Source organism: Bacillus rossius, chromosome 3 (assembly GCF_032445375.1).
Source record: "Bacillus rossius redtenbacheri isolate Brsri chromosome 3, Brsri_v3, whole genome shotgun sequence".
Taxonomy (NCBI): domain Eukaryota; kingdom Metazoa; phylum Arthropoda; class Insecta; order Phasmatodea; family Bacillidae; genus Bacillus; species Bacillus rossius.
In genome coordinates this window covers 23136944-23156536 of record NC_086332.1, presented here as the reverse complement: position 1 = coordinate 23156536, position 19593 = coordinate 23136944, and the positions used below count along the sequence as shown (strand labels likewise).

At 44.4% G+C, this 19593-nt stretch overlaps 1 protein-coding gene across 1 annotated transcript in view; it reads right to left on the bottom strand.

Annotated features, from left to right (window-relative positions):
• The window catches only part of LOC134530345 (E3 ubiquitin-protein ligase ZNRF1), a 68380-nt gene extending 60747 nt beyond the window's left edge, over nt 1-7633 (bottom strand). The window contains exon 1 of the mRNA XM_063365096.1: nt 7098-7633. Within this exon, the coding sequence (XP_063221166.1) occupies nt 7098-7467 (370 nt within the window). The 5' untranslated portion in view covers nt 7468-7633. The remainder of the gene's footprint in view (nt 1-7097) is intronic.
• Nucleotides 7634-19593: the final 11960 nt, after the last annotated feature.

Sequence of the window (19593 nt, the reverse complement as noted above, 5' to 3'; positions counted from 1 at the left end):
TTCATTACAGCACAGTTGTTGACAGGAATGACGATCTGAAGACGGATCCAAAACGTTAATATAAGATGGAATGCACTTTATGTTGTTTGTTGAACATTTCATCCATATTGAGTTTTAGTAAATCTACGAACAATTTTATTCCGTCGCACAACAAGCATTTTGTTGACATGTTATGCCAGTCTCTTCATGAAACTAGGAAAATTTACTCAAATATACAGACAGAAATAACCTCTCTTTTGATAGAGCAATTTTGTCACTCGGACACAAATTTATTTCTAATACACGAGCATACCAACACGGATCGAATTGATAAACAATACTTAATTAACGTGAGCAGGAACACTTCTCTTTAAAAACTTAAGACATGTGTTTCACCACAGATTATGTATTATAGATGAGCTCATGATAAAAGACCTTAAGAATGGTTCACACACACATTGCACATTAACTGCGGATGATAATATGAGTAATAATGAATAATATAACAATTATTGAAATGGGTACTTGTTCCTTATTGCGTACCCAGTTTTTATCAAAGTTTTATAATTAATATTTTCAAAATCAAACATATGTTATGGTATAGTTTCGCATTAAAAACATATTTAAATGCTTACTTTATTTTAATATGTCACGTTAAAATAGCCTACAATTGAATATGTTATACAAAACGATTTCTCCCCGGGACAATGTTCCTAAAAGGTTTTATACATATTTTTTTTTAAAAATCAAGTATAATTTTAATAATTATAAAGCTTTGCATCACAAACACAACCTATTCTTTTCTTTATCTTAAATAACAATTGGATACGCAAAAATGAGCAATTACCTAGAAATAATGTAACAATTACTTTTTTTTGCGTTATAGTGAATGGAAAATTAGCTCTTTGCTATCAATTCTATTTATACGCTAATTTTTAAATTTTTTTGAAATAAATATTTTTTTACTAAATAACTTAAATTTCATTTATAAAATTACCCAAAAATGCAAAAGTTTTTAATATATTGTGTGATAAAATGTATGGTATCAGACTAAAATTAACACTTTTTTGTAGACTTGCGAAATCTTACTCATTTTCCCACTAAACAATGCACTATTTACCACTGTAAATAACTATCATGCAGCTGTCTGATCACAACCTCCGGTAGATATCTTACTTCAAGTCCAACTTCGCAGTTTGGATGCTGCGGTTTACGAAATCAAACCCGAGCCAAGGAAGTCACAAACAGGAAAACATCTGGAAAACGATGGTTGGGGTGAGGCGTGTGGGTGAACTACATTCCGGAAGCTAAGTGTTTAAAACGAAACAGACGAGCTCGTAAGCCAAAAAAGAAGTGTGTCTTGGCGAACAAGATGATTCCATGCCATGCATACGGCTACATCTGCTTGAATATCAAAGTAAGTAAATACGCAATTTCATAGACGAGCAATATTATGGCGTAAAACTACTTCATTGTTGATAAAACACTCCTAAAGAAAGTCACATTTATTATAAATTGAATAAACAATTTAAGCTTTTGTAGAGAAATCGCACATAAAAAAAATAAGTTTTACTAACACACATAGCTCTAGTCTACGAATTTTATAGTTTAATGTAGTTATTTGGCTTCGTTAAAGCACAGTATACATAACCTAACGGAATGCACTTATATCACAAAAACTCATTTCATGTTTCTTGGCTGTCAAAATCGTAACAAATTTAAGAATTTTTAAATGCCAGGTAAAATTAATAATAATTTTCTGAAAGGAATTCAAACCATTTCTTGAAGTAGCCAGTGGCATTACAGTTAAACATAAAAAGTTTCAGTTCTGCAATAAATTAAATTCTCCTTTTTTACAAAACCCTGAAACGATAAAAATGTAACTTTGGCAGCTAATTATGCAAAAAGTATGCGCTGTATATTTTCATTTCATGAAAGTTAAACAATTGAAAAAGTCTAAAAGTTGATCTGTGATTTGATAATTTATTTCACGCTTATGAAATAATAATTTTACTGAAAATATTTTGACATACAATCACATTGACATGGTCGGTTTTACATATGAGTATAATAAAAATAAACCACGAAGCAATGATAAAAACCTAGATATTCTTGGACTTTTTTTTTTTTTTTTTTTTTACGTATTTGAAACGTAAACAAACATGGCCACCACCGCAGCTAAATACGTAAACGGAAGAGCTGGGCGTTCCGTACAGGTCAGTGACCGCATGCGTATGTATCATTGTAAATACTTCATTCCATGAGATCCGTATCCGAGTCATTCATTGCCGGATACAGGAATGTTTTTGGACGGGGAGGAGGGGGTTCGTTGAAAAATGTTTAATTTGAACATGTGTAGTCAAAAAAATGTTTCTACTGACACTGGCATATGGGCCTAGAGTATAAGCCATAGTCAACGTGGCTTCTCACACAATGACGTACTGCCATTGTAGAACGGGCCTAAGCGGGATGGCCAGAAATCCTGCAAATCGACGTGCGCCTGCCTCCTGAGTGCGCGGATGAGAGCAGCCGACCACGGTAATGACGGCTATATTGTTGAACCTGGGTGTGTCGGCAGTCGGGTATCCGCGTCGTTCGTCCAGGGTCGCAGCGGGCCCAGAGCTCGGCGCTCTCAAACGAACGAATCGATCCATCGACCCTTCTTGCCACGCCACTCGAGCGTGACGCCTCGGCGCGGAATAAATAATCTCGCGAAGAAAGCGAAATGGCGGGGGCGGATCCTCCCATGTATCATTTACTCGGCCGTTTATTGCCTGGCGTCCGATAGGCCACTCGGCGCCGTGTGGAAGATATCGTGTAAACACCATCACTTTTCAAGCACGTGGCCTCAACCTAGAAGCCAAGCAGTAGTTTGCGGGATAAATTCACCAGAAAGAGAGTGGGGTTCGTAACATAACTGAATTAGGAAACAGCCCTACACGAGGCTCAGGTGTTCCTTGGCCCGGGCGACGACGTCCACCAGCTCGCCACCCCCTCCCCCCACCACAGGGTCGTCCTTCAATTGGGCCGCATTACAGCCTGTTTGTCGATGGTCCCCGCCGGCAGACGTGTCTTCGGGCGGTGACGCAAGCGCCGCAACAGGCCCGCTGCTGACGCGCTGTTACGAGCCGACCGGCTGCGAAGAGGCGCCTTGGTTTCGTTCGGTCAATGTGAACACCCACCACGCACCACCACCCACAATTTTACTTCGACACGTCGGTCTCGACATATCGACTTTGACATGTCAGCCCCGATATCGCCACGTGAAATTTGGCACTAACAGTGCTGGACTAGTGGGACACACAAGCCGGAAGAAAACCTTTAAAAGCAACGAAAATTAGGCTCTTTTGCAAAACAGTACTTTAGCAAATCACCGGAGTTTTGGAGGCGTGTGTCGTTTACTGATAAATGCAAATCCTGTGTATTTCATTGATCGACAAACGATGTGTCTGGAGAAAAAAAGAACGATGAGCTCCAGTGTAAGAACCTGCAGCCTACAATCAAGTATGGCGGCGGAAGCATAATGGTATGGGGATTTACAGTTAGTCGAAAAAGTATTCATCCACTGACCACGGACAATGGCGATACCGGACACCGCGGAAGCTTTTTACAGGTAAAAAAAAAAAAAAAAAAAAAAAAAAAAAGTAGGGAAAATAATGTTATAGGAGTAGACCAATGTGGTTTTAATCGAGTAGGATTTCATATTTGGGTAGCAATGGAATTGAAAATGTTGATGTGTGGTTGTTTCTTGGTTTGGGAAGTAGTTATCTTCACATTGTAAATGTATTTAGAACATGAGAACACATTAATTGGCTCGTTACCGAGGTTAGATGTTAAACATCACTGGCAAATATTGCTCACAAAATTTTTATTTTCGCCGTACTTAGTCGGGGAATATTACACGTATTCCTTGCTTTGTGAGTTAGTGGCAGTAATTCAAATTACAAAGCGCGTGTGAATTGTAATAATGTTCGTTGATTTAATAAGGTAACGGAAAATATAAGAAATGTCGGCAACGAATACTTGTAAATTGTTAATAAACTATGTTGGAATGGGTTCAAGAGTAGAAAGTGGATGCGAAATTACTTACGATAAGAGGTAAGTCGGCTGGATATATACAACAGTGTGTATGGAGGAATTAAGCAAAGTCTATATATGTTGAATGTGTTGTAAGGGTTAAAATTAATACGTTGTTAGGTTCAGGTAATGAAAACGAAGTAAATGCTTTAATATAGTCTGGGCGGAACAGTGTATCATGTGATAGAGGTCTGTTACGATATTACGGTATAAGCGGGTAAAAACATGAGTTTTGGCCAGAGTACTGTAGACGCTGTATTTTTCACGAATTACATTTTGGTAAATTAAAGATTTTGGGTATCGTAATGAAGACTAAAATTCTACCCAGTATAGTTTGTTTATGATACCAGTATTTATTTTTTTGAGAATTTTCGTGATCAAATTTTTATGGTATTGTGAAGCAGATTACAGTCCCACCCGGTCTAGTCTATTTTATGACATTGGTATTTAATTGGTTTAAGTTGAGACTTTCCGAGGTGATTTTTCTCGGTATTGTGAACCTGACGAACTAATTTTGCGATATCAGTATTTAATTTGTGACAGTGAGACTTTCAGAGATATTTTCTCGATATCGTGAACTAGAATGCAATCCCACCCGGTCAACTCTATTTTGCGATCTGGTATTTTATTCATCATTTACCACTTTTCCAGCAATAATTATGTTTAAGTATAATGATGGTTTGTAATAAATAGGGCACGATGTTAAATTTACCGATGCCGCTATAAGTCGTAACGTCTACAGACATAATTTTTTTGATAATGAAATATCGGTATCACAAAATAGTCAAGGCGGTCCGAGGGGAGGGGGGGGGGGGACATAAATTCTATTTTACGATACCGAAAAAATATAACATTCAAAAAATTAAATGTGTGTGTATACATCCCTTCCCAAAAACCCCATATTCCCGTGCTTGTCCTGTAAGAATGTAGGGGTGGTAATGACGTAAGCTACGCCATCTTGGTGACATCACTTTTGTTATGCTACTGGTATCTATAATAGTCCCCAATAACAAAAAACAGTAAAAATAAACATTTTTATTGTCAAATGGACGATTAAAATCCAAACAAAAAAAAAAATACACCAGAAATTCAGTACTAGTGGCATTTCCTTCTGAAGTGGTTACTGCACGTTGTCTTCTTAGCATTGATACTACAAGATTTTGTGTGATGTTTGAACCTATTTCACTCAATTCTTTACTTGTAAAACGTTTTTATCCGTACCTGTTTTATTATCTCCCATAAGTACTCAATGGGGTTAAAGTATGAAGACGGGGGTGGTGTTTGCAGGATGTGAGGTGTATGGTGTATTGTACAACAGCCATTCCTTGACCACCCCAGCGGTATGATTCGGATTATCTTGCTTTTAAAGTAATAGGCGCTATCAATGCCCAACTTCTGTACGTTAATCCTCAGTCGATATTTGGTAATTTATGGTAATTTCTCGAAGAGGGCTGAAGAGTAAACTAGAGCGCAGTTACAGAAAACCTGGACTGAAAAATAAATAGAATTCGTCCAGATGCAGTCAAACATTCATTCAGGCATTTGCAACTATTTTACCGGCAATCCTCAGTCGATATTGGGTAATTTATGGTAATTTCTCGAAGAGGGCTGAAGAGTAAACTAGAGCGCAGTTACAGAAAACCTGGACTGAAAAATAAATATAATTCGTCCAGATGCAGTCAAACAATCATTCAGGCATTTGCAACTATTTTAACGGCGCCTTGTTGTTCACGGCAAAATATAAAATGCCGACGGTCGAATGATTACGTACGTCTTGTATTGCAAAATAAGAACGGCGATATCTCCAAAAGTAATTGGAATTTTTTATCTCCGCAGGCGGTTATGAAAAGAGGACGTAAAAGAGCATATAATGAAAGTTATTTCATATTTGTACGATTTTTTTTGGCGCTAATCCGTACACTACATATTTACCAAATAAAACTGTTGCGGGCATCATACAATCATTATATTATTCATTGATAGCCAAATTAAATTAGGTAAATATTTATTACCGGATCTTTCAACTTCATGTGTGTTTACTAACATTTCTCTTGTTCCGTTTACAAATACATATGTTTACGACCACGTAAGTTTTTATTGAATATTTTTTTGGAAACTCTACGTAACCTAGTCTTTCAACATGCGCGTATCTCAAGTAACGATCGTATTGTAAATTGTTAATGCAAACCTTCCAAGTGAACTCCCCATTATCAATTTTTTATATCAAAATTAAGTTTTATACATTACGAAGTTAATGACTAATTTTATGAAAATAAAATGTTTTACACAAAGAGGTACGGCACAATTCCATATTGACCATGGTAACTTAATGACCTTGAAGTCACGTAATTGAAAATCATTGCAGCTTTTAAAGTTTTAAATATTATGTCAATTCTTTGAAGGATTATAGCCCTGAGTTACAGCGTTAACGTAAAAGTAAAGCACAAAACCACAATGAACAACACGGCATAGTGTATATAAATAACATAGTAAAGAACCGCTTGTCAGTAGTAATAGAAACAAAGCATTTCTGAAAATGTATGTCGCTATTTAGAAATATAACTTACAGAAATGGAATATTATGACATGTCTTGTTTTAAGAGCAGATTTCGTACAAAACATAAAAGTGAGATTTGTGCATCACGAGCTTTGACAATGTTCCATCAAACTTGCTTGGTAACTGCAAACATCAGATAAGATAAGTTACGGTAATAATAGTAAACATGCTTATCTGCCAAGCTAGTCCAATACTTTGTACGAATTCCTATTCGAAAAAATTTAAAAATTAACTTACATTTAACTAAGAATTACCGCTATTAAAATTAATGCGGTACGCACAGACAACAAATCGTATGATGCCTTTTAAACCGTTTGTATGCTAATTAAATTAACGAAAGTACTTACCACCTAAATAATTTGCCATTGGCATAGCAAAGTATTGAAAAAATTATCAAAATTAATATAATAGTAATTGATATAAATATAATATACTTACACAACCACTATGCAAGCAAAAAAATTTTAATTTTTTTTTTACTTACCATTTAGAGACCAAATGTGTGACGGCAATGAATGCGCGGTATAAACTCTCCCAAGACTGATATTAGCAGCTAAAGGGCTATCTAACAGGTGGTCCTCAGGTGAGCTGTCAGTTTCCACAGGCTCGGATATGTCATAGGCCCCTGCGTTTGAGTTCGGTATCCCTATTGCTTCGTTACTGGAGTGGCTATCCGGGACACTGGATAAGGACCGTGCTCTTTGACGATCACTTGACACAACACCAGGTATAGAACGTAGCAAGCTGAAGCCAGTAGTACCTACTGCTCCAACGTCCGAACCACTGCCAGTTGAAAAAGTTCGTGAACGTGGGCTCGAACCTTCCCCATTTGCCGTACTTGCTTTAGCACCCATCGGACTCGATAACACTGGTAACGAATAACACTTCAAACGAATAAATTTTCGTTTCCTACGATACGGAATCCCTCATTACACGCTTTAACATGACTGTCCTGCCAGATTAACAATAATACTGCGACAACAACAAACTGCCATCTTGCTACTAACTACACTAGAGAACTCTCGCGGCGATATAAAGAAACAACTAAAATAACAAAAGGTAAAGCTGCGGTTACACGAAAGGCCATACCACAATAAATAGAGATATATTTTACCGAATTATACTGTTTGGGAATAAATAAATCAGTGATTACGCTAATTAACACGTAAAGCGATACATTATATAATTATAGGCCAAGCTACGTTTATCGCAAGCTTAATAAGGGCAGTATAGCTCTGAACAGTTATGTGGTGTTTATTCACTTGAATTTTTACAAAAATTATATCACACTTAAAAATATATCTTGAAAATATTTGTCACAGATCATAAATAGCAAGAGAGGCATACTGTTAAGTTAATAGGAATAGCTCTTAAACTAATAGTAATGAGAAAATGAAAAATCAACATTACATTTTAAAACTCCATCTTAAGTGGGTTTTTGCCTGGTCATTTAAAGTCTAAATTTATCATTTATAAAATAGATTATTGTTTTAAAAATTTAATCTAGAAAAAAAATATGTAAATCTGATAGCAATAATCTATTAAGCCAATTATTCCAACAGAGTTCAGTGTATTATAGTAGAGGTAGAAATAATAATACCATATCAAATATAATTAAATACCTATGGTGGTTATGAGTTAGAAAAGTACTAAACATTTGTGACAATAATTATTCACTGTTAATCTAAATTACCAAATTAAATAATAAAGGTGACAATTTCTCCATGAACGGCCAATCCCCACACAAAGTTGACGTCTTCCGACCGAAGGCCACCCTAAAGCCCGACCTGCAACCGCCAGTATCCGACCCCGCTAACGGAAAGCGCCCCTAGCCATGGCCCACCCGAGTCAGACGAGCGCCGCGGAACTTAGGTATTATCAACGCCCTTAACTTAATCGGCAAGACAAACCGAGTCACGTACACAGTAAATTCAATACACTTTAAAGAATACACCACTTTAAATTAACAACACCGTGACACACAAGTGCGACGTAGGAGTGCCCGGGTCACTCATGTGTAGTTTTTTTTTAATAAAACAGCTGTGAGTGCCCCTTTGCGGCCTTCAGCCTGATTTCAATAGTGTAATATGTGACTTAATTAAAACCGCCCCAAATTAGCATTTATCATTCGCCACTGGAGCAGTCATCAAGCGACGAACAGTCTCCAGTGTGACTGATAATTCAAACTTATTTTATACAAACTTGTTACATGTCATTTCTAAAATATATAGAGTTAATTATTAGGTTGTATTGTGTGAATTTAGAGCCACTTACATTTTGTTATTAATATAATTTTTTAAGAATAACGGAACTTTAGAAACTCTGGCGCAACAGGAAACTCACCCCTTCCCTCGCGTAGGGGCCAGACGCCAGTACAGCGCGACTCGCGGACCGCGACCACCAGTATCCGACCCCGCTAATGGAACGTACCCATAGCCATGGTCCACCCGAGTCAGGTGAGCCTCCGATGCCAAGGTAGAACCAAGGGCCGTGTCTAAATAATTAAACACCTCGACCCCAGTTCATTAACAATCAAACATAATTTAATAGTAACTTCAATATTAATTAATAACCCCGCCCAAGGAAAGTGCGACGCAGGAGTGCCCAAGTCACTCGTGTGAACTTGCCATAATAAGTTTTTGAGTGCCTCCTTTGCGGCCTTCAGCCTTAATTAATTATAGTGTTGTGTTAACGTAAATATTACCTCCCCGTTTTTTATGTATAACTAGCCACTGGAGCAGTCAGCAAGCGACGAACAGTCTCTGGTGTGACTGAACATTTAAACTTAATTTACACAAATTAACTTGACGCCGACCGCCAATGCTCCTCTATGTCGCATAGACCGCTATGCCTCATCAACGTCTCCTAGAAGCGTGTGCACCGAACGCGCCCGTGCGCGCAGCTAAGTGTAGTGCGTGCGTCGAGGCGATCGCCATGCAACGAGTGCTGCGCCGGCGGAAGGATCCGGCCGGGTGTGGCATATCCTTCCGCCGCACTACAACAAATTGTTATAATTATGTTTTTCCACAGGATTTTATTAAACATTATTTTTCATTAATTAATAATTCAGTCTTTGCAAAACCATGTTTCACCGTGCGATTTGTCCCGAACCTGGCCGGTTCAGTTTCCCGCGAAATTCACACGTTTCCGCGGGAGGGCTGGCGGGGGAGGGGGGTCGTGCGCGGCGACACCTGCAGTGTCCTTCGAGAGCTCAACCAGGCCGGCAGCCTGCGCGCAACGCGGAACCTTCAACCTTTGCATTCACCGACATGTAGTTTTCCATAGTGTAATTTCTTTTCAACCTTTTGTATAGTTCCGCGGTCGGCCTAAATTTACCATGAGGTACTTAACTTAATTCAATCTGTGCTCCGAGATGAGTGTTTTACGTCATACGTAAGTACTGTGGGGAGAGTATGTGTTTGTACGTCGGCGCTTCACGCCCAACCTAGCCTACAGGCTACTTAGTTTTGGCCCGCACGGGGCAGCCAGCAGGCAACACGTGCCATCCAACTTAATAACGATTCAGTCCCTGGGACACACCTAGTCACCACGTAGAGTCGCCGGAGACACGGGCCTACGTGTTGCTAGCCCAGTTTATCAAGTGTAATGTGTTAGTGGAATAGTTGTTCGCCTAAGTGTAATTCGTCATGTCAGGGCTTATGTATCACCGTCGTACGGCAGTGAGCCACCAAACTTAATAACGATTCAGTCCCTGGGACACACCTAGTCACCACGTAGAGTCGCCGGAGACACGGGCCTACGTGTTGCTAGCCCAGTTTATCCAGAGCTAGGTATTAGTGTAGTGTATTGTGCTTCAAAATATCGTGTGCCATGTCAGTGTCTTTTGTAACTTTCGCGTCACGTATACGAGTCTGCCCCTCACGCGCATAAGAATCGTGAGCCGCCACTGAGGAAGTGAGCTGCGCGTGTGACTAGTCGCGTCGGGCAAACCGTTACGGCCAGAACGGGCAGCACCATGTATTGGGCTGTGCTGTATTAAATTCACCAACTATCTGAAGAGGTTTTGTGTTATTATTCAGGCGTCCCGAGTGGCCTCAACAGCTCGGGGGGCCCTACTGCGTTGACCCCTACCTCTAGCCACAAGGCCGAACCTTCCCTGAGATCACGAACCGGACAACAATTACGTTTAAATAATCAGAGGTAGCGGGGACGGCGTCAAATTGGCGCCCGACTAGTGTGGCTTTCATTTTCTAAAAATTAATTTCCAAATTTTGTTTCAAATTTTTCAAATTTTTTCTCAAATTTTTCAAATTTTATACTTCAAATTAGTGTACCAGTAAGGGCTCGCGTAGGAAGTCGGGAATCGCGCGGAAACGGACGCGACGCGCAGACAGCCAAAGGAGCGGGCACCTGGCGATAGGCGCGCGTCAAGTTACACGCCAGACGCGCATCAAGTTACGCGCCAGGCGAGATAACGGCTGTGGGAGCGGAAGTCCGCGCGCCTCGCACACGGATCAGGTGGCGCAGCTGCGCAGCTGCTACGCGCCGAACATGAGCACGAACATGAGTCGTGACGAAGCGGCGAGCATGCATAGTGGAGCAACGTCACAAGTCACCACGAGTCACTAGAAATGAACGACTTCCAGGAGGCCTACGAGGCATGGGCAAGCGAGGGCTACCCATGCCCAGGGGACAACTGGGAGTACGAAGAACAGGACGAATGGAAGGAGGACGACACCGCAGCGGACACCGAGGGGCCGGACGTAATCCGGACACCGCTACGACAGCACATAACGCAGCCCGCATCGCCGCTGCCACACGCGGCCAACCACCACGCCGCGGTAACAGCCATGATGCCGCCCGCGTCACTGACAACCCAGACGTCCGTCCTCAACAGGACGCCGCCTCCGACGCCGCCTCCGACGCCGCCCCCGCCATATGGGGTGGTGACGACCTCACCGCAGATGGAAGACGTCACACCCGTCCAACCACTGTGGTACGATTGGCACGCGGAGACCGGGTGGACACGTCAGGCCGAATCAACCACGCCACCTCCAGCACCGCCGACGCCGCCCCCGCCATATGGGGTGGTGACGACCTCACCGCAGATGGAAGACGTCACACCCGTCCAACCACTGTGGTACGATTGGCACGCGGAGACCGGGTGGACACGTCAGGCCGACTCAACCACGCCACCTCCAGCACCACCGACGCCGCCCTCAGCCGCTGAGAAAGCAACAGGCGCGGCCGTGCACACCGACACAGCCACAGGGAGATGCAGCCTGGCAGGCAGCCAGGTCGCCGATCACACGCAGCGTCACTGCGGATCCACCACGCCACCTCCAGCACCACCGACGCCGCCCCCAGCCGCTGAGAAAGCGACAGGCGCGGCCGTGCACACAGACACAGCCACAGGGAGATGCAGCCTGGCAGGCAGCCAGGTCGCCGATCACACGCAGCGTCACTGCGGATCCACCACGCCACCTCCAGCACCACCGACGCCGCCCCCAGCCGCTGAGAAAGCGACAGGCGCGGCCGTGCACACCGACACAGCCACAGGGAGATGCAGCCTGGCAGGCAGCCAGGTCGCCGATCACACGCAGCGTCACTGCGGATCCACCACGCCACCTCCAGCACCACCGACGCCGCCCCCAGCCGCTGAGAAAGCGACAGGCGCGGCCGTGCACACCGACACAGCCACAGGGAGATGCAGCCTGGCAGGCAGCCAGGTCGCCGATCACACGCAGCGTCACTGCGGATCCACCACGCCACCTCCAGCACCACCGACGCCGCCCTCAGCCGCTGAGAAAGCGACAGGCGCGGCCGTGCACACAGACACAGCCACAGGGAGATGCAGCCTGGCAGGCAGCCAGGTCGCCGATCACACGCAGCGTCACTGCGGATCCACCACGCCACCTCCAGCACCACCGACGCCGCCCTCAGCCGCTGAGAAAGCGACAGGCGCGGCCGTGCACACAGACACAGCCACAGGGAGATGCAGCCTGGCAGGCAGCCAGGTCGCCGATCACACGCAGCGTCACTGCGGATCCACCACGCCACCTCCAGCACCACCGACGACGCCGCCTCCAGCCACTGGGAGAGTGACTGGCACGGCCGCACGTCTCAAAGCGGCCACATCGCGACCCAGTCCGGGAGACAACCAGGTTGCCGACGACATACCACAATGCACTGGGGGCATGTCACCTCCGCCCGCCGCGCACGTCAAAGTGGGCGTGTCACCTCCGCCCACCGCGCACGTCAAAGTGGGCGTGTCACCTCCGCCCACCACGCACGTCACAGAGGGCGTGTCACTTCCGCCCGCCACGCACGTCACAGAGGGCGTGTCACTTCCGCCCGCCGCGCACGTCACAGAGGGCGGGTCACTTCCGCCCGCCGCGCACGTCAAAGTGGGCGTGTCACTTCTGCCCGCCGCGCACGTCACAGAGGGCGTGTCACTTCCGCCCGCCGCGCACGTCAAAGTGGGCGTGTCACTTCCGCCCGCCGCGCACGTCACAGAGGGCGTGTCACTTCCGCCCGCCGCGCACGTCAAAGTGGGCGTGTCACTTCCGCCCGCCGCGCACGTCACAGTGGGCGTGTCACCTCCGCCCGCCGCGCACGTCACAGTGGGCGTGTCACCTCCGCCCGCCGCGCACGTCACAGGGGACGTGTCACTTCCGCCCGCCGCGCACGTCACAGGGGGCGTGTCACTTCCGCCCGCCGCGCACGTCACAGGGGGCGTGTCACTTCCGCCCGCCGCGCACGTCACAGTGGGCGTGTCACCTCCGCCCGCCGCGCACGTCACAGGGGGCGTGTCACCTCCGCCCGCCGCGCACGTCACAGGGGGCGTGTCACCTCCGCCCGCCGCGCACGTCACAGGGGGCGTGTCACTTCCGCCCGCCGCGCACGTCACCGAGGGCACGCTGCCGCCACGCACGCCACTGTGGGCGCGCCACCGGCGCATGCCATGCGCGCCGCTGAAAGCACCGCGCCGCCTCCGCACGTCATGCGCGCCGCTGAAGGTGCCGCGCCGTCGTCGCCTGCCACGTGCGCCGCCATGGGAGCGCCGCCGCCTGCCGCTGAAGGCGCCGCGACGCCGCCGCCTGCCACGTGCGCCGCCATGGGAGCGCCGCCGCCTGCCGCTGAAGGCGCCGCGACGCCGCCGCCGCCCACCTCGGCCGCCGATGACGCTGACCCACAGGTACCCGACGCCGCCCCGGGTGTACCAGGTCAGTGTGCCGGCGTATCTTTAAGTGTGTGTGTGTGTGTAGTGAGGCGTTGATGCACATAGCGGTCTCAGAGAAGGGGGGGCATTTGACGCCGACCGCCAATGCTCCTCTATGTCGCATAGACCGCTATGCCTCATCAACGTCTCCTAGAAGCGTGTGCACCGAACGCGCCCGTGCGCGCAGCTAAGTGTAGTGCGTGCGTCGAGGCGATCGCCGTGCAACGAGTGCTGCGCCGGCGGAAGGATCCGGCCGGGTGTGGCATATCCTTCCGCCGCACTACAACAAATTGTTATAATTATGTTTTTCCACAGGATTTTATTTAACATTATTTTTCATTAATTAATAATTCAGTCTTTGCAAAACCATGTTTCACCGTGCGATTTGTCCCGAACCTGGCCGGTTCAGTTTCCCGCGAAATTCACACGTTTCCGCGGGAGGGCTGGCGGGGGAGGGGGGTCGTGCGCGGCGACACCTGCAGTGTCCTTCGAGAGCTCAACCAGGCCGGCAGCCTGCGCGCAACGCGGAACCTTCAACCTTTGCATTCACCGACATGTAGTTTTCCATAGTGTAATTTCTTTTCAACCTTTTGTATAGTTCCGCGGTCGGCCTAAATTTACCATGAGGTACTTAACTTAATTCAATCTGTGCTCCGAGATGAGTGTTTTACGTCATACGTAAGTACTGTGGGGAGAGTATGTGTTTGTACGTCGGCGCTTCACGCCCAACCTAGCCTACAGGCTACTTAGTTTTGGCCCGCACGGGGCAGCCAGCAGGCAACACGTGCCATCCAACTTAATAACGATTCAGTCCCTGGGACACACCTAGTCACCACGTAGAGTCGCCGGAGACACGGGCCTACGTGTTGCTAGCCCAGTTTATCAAGTGTAATGTGTTAGTGGAATAGTTGTTCGCCTAAGTGTAATTCGTCATGTCAGGGCTTATGTATCACCGTCGTACGGCAGTGAGCCACCAAACTTAATAACGATTCAGTCCCTGGGACACACCTAGTCACCACGTAGAGTCGCCGGAGACACGGGCCTACGTGTTGCTAGCCCAGTTTATCCAGAGCTAGGTATTAGTGTAGTGTATTGTGCTTCAAAATATCGTGTGCCATGTCAGTGTCTTTTGTAACTTTCGCGTCACGTATACGAGTCTGCCCCTCACGCGCATAAGAATCGTGAGCCGCCACTGAGGAAGTGAGCTGCGCGTGTGACTAGTCGCGTCGGGCAAACCGTTACGGCCAGAACGGGCAGCACCATGTATTGGGCTGTGCTGTATTAAATTCACCAACTATCTGAAGAGGTTTTGTGTTATTATTCAGGCGTCCCGAGTGGCCTCAACAGCTCGGGGGGCCCTACTGCGTTGACCCCTACCTCTAGCCACAAGGCCGAACCTTCCCTGAGATCCGAACCGGACAACAATTACGTTTAAATAATCAGAGGTAGCGGGGACGGCGTCAAACTAACCGTAATTATTAAAGACCATCTGCCAATCAGATCAATTAAGAATAATTAATGTATGAAGTTAGAGCTGCTCTCAGCTTATTATTATTGAAATAAATTCCGAATAACGGAACTTTAGCAACTTTGGCGTGAGAGAACGCTGAGACCTTTCCTCGCGCCAAGGGAAAACGCCAGTACCGAGCTACTCACGAACCGGGGCGGACGTGTGTTCCACGGGGAGCAGTATTTCTGGTAATTATAGTCATCAACCTAAACCTATTTTCTCGTTTACGTAAACCCCCCGTGCATCCTCGGTTCTTTTACGGTGTAGGGCCTAACCCAGCCGCTTAACTTTAAACTCCCCGCACGTGACATTACGCGGGGTAGTTCACCTTACGGCACGGGCCAACTCCCACTACCAATGAACTTTTATTCAATGTCGAGTGCACAGGCACCAACAGCTACGTGTAAAGCTTTGCATCTAATTTAACTGCGGGCTGCGGTTCACACAGGTGAATACGGGCGCCGCCAAATTAGCAATTTTCGGGATTGGCCATCTCCAATCAACCTCCCCCTTAACCTCGGCTGGCGTGAGGGCTTAAACTAGTGACAGTGCGTCAGAGCACTCATTTTTAACCAAGTGTAATTTTGTAGGGTAATTCCATGTATGCCGTGCAAGTGTAATGTAAGTGTATTTGTGACTGTAATTGTCCAGCTGATTAAACGACCACTCTGCACACTCCGTGCGCGACGTGTCATCGACAGTATAAATCTGGAGTTTGTGTTTGTTATTGTATTGAGCCTTCCTATCCCAGTTAGGAATCAGTGTATTATGCTGCACAGGGCCTGTGATGTGATACCAGCTAGGGACCTCTCCAACCACGAACTTCGCCGACGGTCCTAGCGGGCCACGCAGGGGCAACGCACCCACGAAACCCAAATTTGGTTAGACGCTGAGCTAACCTGGTGCCCTCCCGGAATACAATTTGAATCAGAACCAGTTTTTCCGCTAGGATACACGCCCGGTCTCGAACACGAGAACCTGGACGGCGGCAAGCTTCAATACCATCTAATTTGCAGCATACGTCAATATTGGTGGTAATCCATGGTCATAATATACCAGTAAGGAGTTTTACGTCAAAAGGCACTAATTGGCAGCAAAAGCTGCTTCATGCTTATGCATACATTTCCATTGCACTGATTCCATAACAGATTGTGAAGCGGCTCTGCACCATCTACTTAGTCTGCTAAGAAAGTGTGATAAAAGTTAAGTATGCCTGTAACTCTTCCTTGTAAGAAAGTATAACTTCTTCATGAATGTCACAAAAATTATCCAGTGTTGGTCGGATACCATATTTGTCCACTACATAACCCCAGGAAAGTTACTTCTGGAACCTCAAACACACATCTCTGCATTCAAGTGAATGCCAGGATACTTAAATAGTTGGAGTAGGTACTTGCCGTACTTTGCTACGGAATCGTCCATTGATGCACCCTTTACAACTACATTGTTGAAATATGGAACACCATCAATCCCAGATTATAAATCTTCCAAAAATTACTGAAATATTCCCGGGGAAAAACACCCACCAAATTGCAACCAATTTACCTGAAATGCTCCCTTGTGAGTAACTATGGTCTGAGCTTTTGCTGCTTCATCAAGTTGCTGGAATAGTTGTGTCAGATCAATCATTGCAAAAGTTTTGCCATTAAGTTCACCAGCAGCTGGGTGACAGATGGGACAGGATAAATATATTTTTCAAAGCTATATCTAAGTTTAATTTAAAATCTCCGCTAATCCTAACATCCCCATTTTGCTTGAGTGTAATGACAATATGAGTTGCCCAGTCTGCATGCTTGACAGGTGTAAAAACTCCTAGTAACACTAACCTATCTATTTCCTTTTTCACCTTTCAATAGAGGGCAAAAGGTACAGAGCAAGGTTACAGATGCACAGTAACTATAGCTGGGTCAAGTTCAAATTGTACAGGTGGTCCAGTGTACTCTTCAAAGCTTTTACTGAAAACCTCTGTAAACTCATTTATGATTTTACTGCCCATTTCACCAATGCATAGCAACCCCTTCACTGCTATTCCCAAAATTCTCATCCAGTTTCTGCCTTAAAGGGATCATCTCTGGCCGTTGGAAACAATTAAAGGGTACAACCTTGTGAGCCATAGCATACTTCAACATAGACCCCAGCAGTTCCAAAATATTTTGCTGTAGTTCTGCAGCACACAATCTGCCTCACTCAGCTTGAGTAGCTGATGAGGGAAAATTTTCTGGAATGTAAGTTCATCCACAATAGAAATCCCCACTCCAGTGTCGACTTCCATTTCGACCAAACAGTCATTAACGACTACTATAGTGTATTCATTAGGCCTTGGTTCTAACATGCTGCCATCCCACTTGTCATCTGGTAACTCCTGTACATGCATTAATCTTAACCAATTATGCCATTTTAAATTTGCACACACTTTCAACATGTCCTGTTCTCTTACAGAAAAAACATTCAGTGCTATGACTTAGTTCATCAGTGTTGACAACAGATGCTGAATCCCTCCAATCACCTTGGTTCTGCAGAAAGCAGCTTCAGCAGCGAGCCTTTTCTTGAGCTTGATCAAACGTCAGTATGGGTTCCGATAACAATCTATTTGGCACAGTTTCGTCACTTAACCCACCTGTATCTCAAGGTTACGTCCAAGCTATCTCCAAAGTTGCAGTGTTCTGCCAGGCGTTGTAATTCAGCTGTGTATTCCAAAATTATTTCGTTGACATGTTTATTGCATTGATGAATCTTTAACTTTTGGAATATTTCAGGTTTCTATGTAAAGCGGTTCTTCAACAATTTTATAATTTACTTGTAAGTTTTTGTTTCTGGGTTCACTGGTGAAACAAGTAACCTCACAATCTAATATGTGGCCACAAACACTGCAATAAAAGGATCTTTTTTTATCCACTGACCTTAACTTCATTTGCTTGGAAATAGAACTCTAAGCACTCCGCATATGCATCCCAACCCTGTGGCTGCATCACATTGAATTCCTTTGTACTGTGTCTGTATGTTCTGTTGCAGTTACAATTAATGTATGCAGAATCACATCCTCGTCACCAGTACTGAGAAGTACGGCATTAACTTGTGTGAATATTCTTTTATTTATTAGCTGGGTATACAACAGAACAAAATATTATCCTTTACAAAGAGTTTCTACACTTGATGTCCACCATATTGCCATCAAGACTGGCAGATGACACCTGCCAACTGTCCCTTCTCCTAGAAGTAAATACACAACATATGTGGTAATGAGAAAGCTATACTCTAATTTTACATATTCATTGGCCATAAATTCAGTCATACATTAGTCATTTTAAGCTTGTCGCTCCCTGTCTATCCCTGAATATGCCCTCGGGCATGAGACGCATGAAAGTATTTCCTTAATCCAGATTTCTGCTAAACATATTTTCAATTTAGCTTTAAGATAGGTTAGGGAAAGAAAATTGACCTAATTTACTACAATGAGCGGGTAATGACCTCTCAGAATAAACAAAAATAATATACAAATAATTTTATATGTATAAAACTATGTAAACATGTGTTAAAGACTGAAATAATGACATTGTGATACATAGTTATAAAGCTTTGGGACCATTTCATAGCAGCCGTAATACAAACAGCCTGCAAAGACTATTATTTTAACTTTAATTAACATAGTTGTCTATGCAATTTCATATTCTTTTCTCAGTGCACATGTTAACTGTTTTAATATTACCATTGTATTTAGTATATATTTAGTTATAAGTGTTTCTCCTTATTTTAAGCTTGATGGTAACTATGACCTCAGGCCATAGAAAAATTTGCTTGACCAGTATGATTTAAATTGTTAAAAAGGGTTTTGGAATCATGTCAATCAGAATATGTAATACTGAATTAAGACATCAAGATGGAATTAAATGATTGCAATGATATTTGTGAAGAATATAATGCTTATTATGAGTAAATTGAGGTGCATAAAACTAGAACTGAGGTGAGCTGATTATCTTCACTATTTCCGAATATCGGTTTGACTGAATATATTGGATGGCCACAGAAATTGACGCTATGGAAAGAATCATCAATATTCAATATTTTTTTCTTACCATAACTTGTGTTAAAACCAGGAGTCTTGTAGACTTTACGAGTATCTGAATCTACCGAACTGAAGTTGAGGCAACGTTGATATACGAGAATATTTCTAGTTCAAATTGTTTCTTAATAATTATCATAAACAATAATATTCGATTAGATCTGGACTTTTGATAAAAGCTGGACCCCACATAACTTCCTGCTAGTATATCTAAAAAATATAATTTA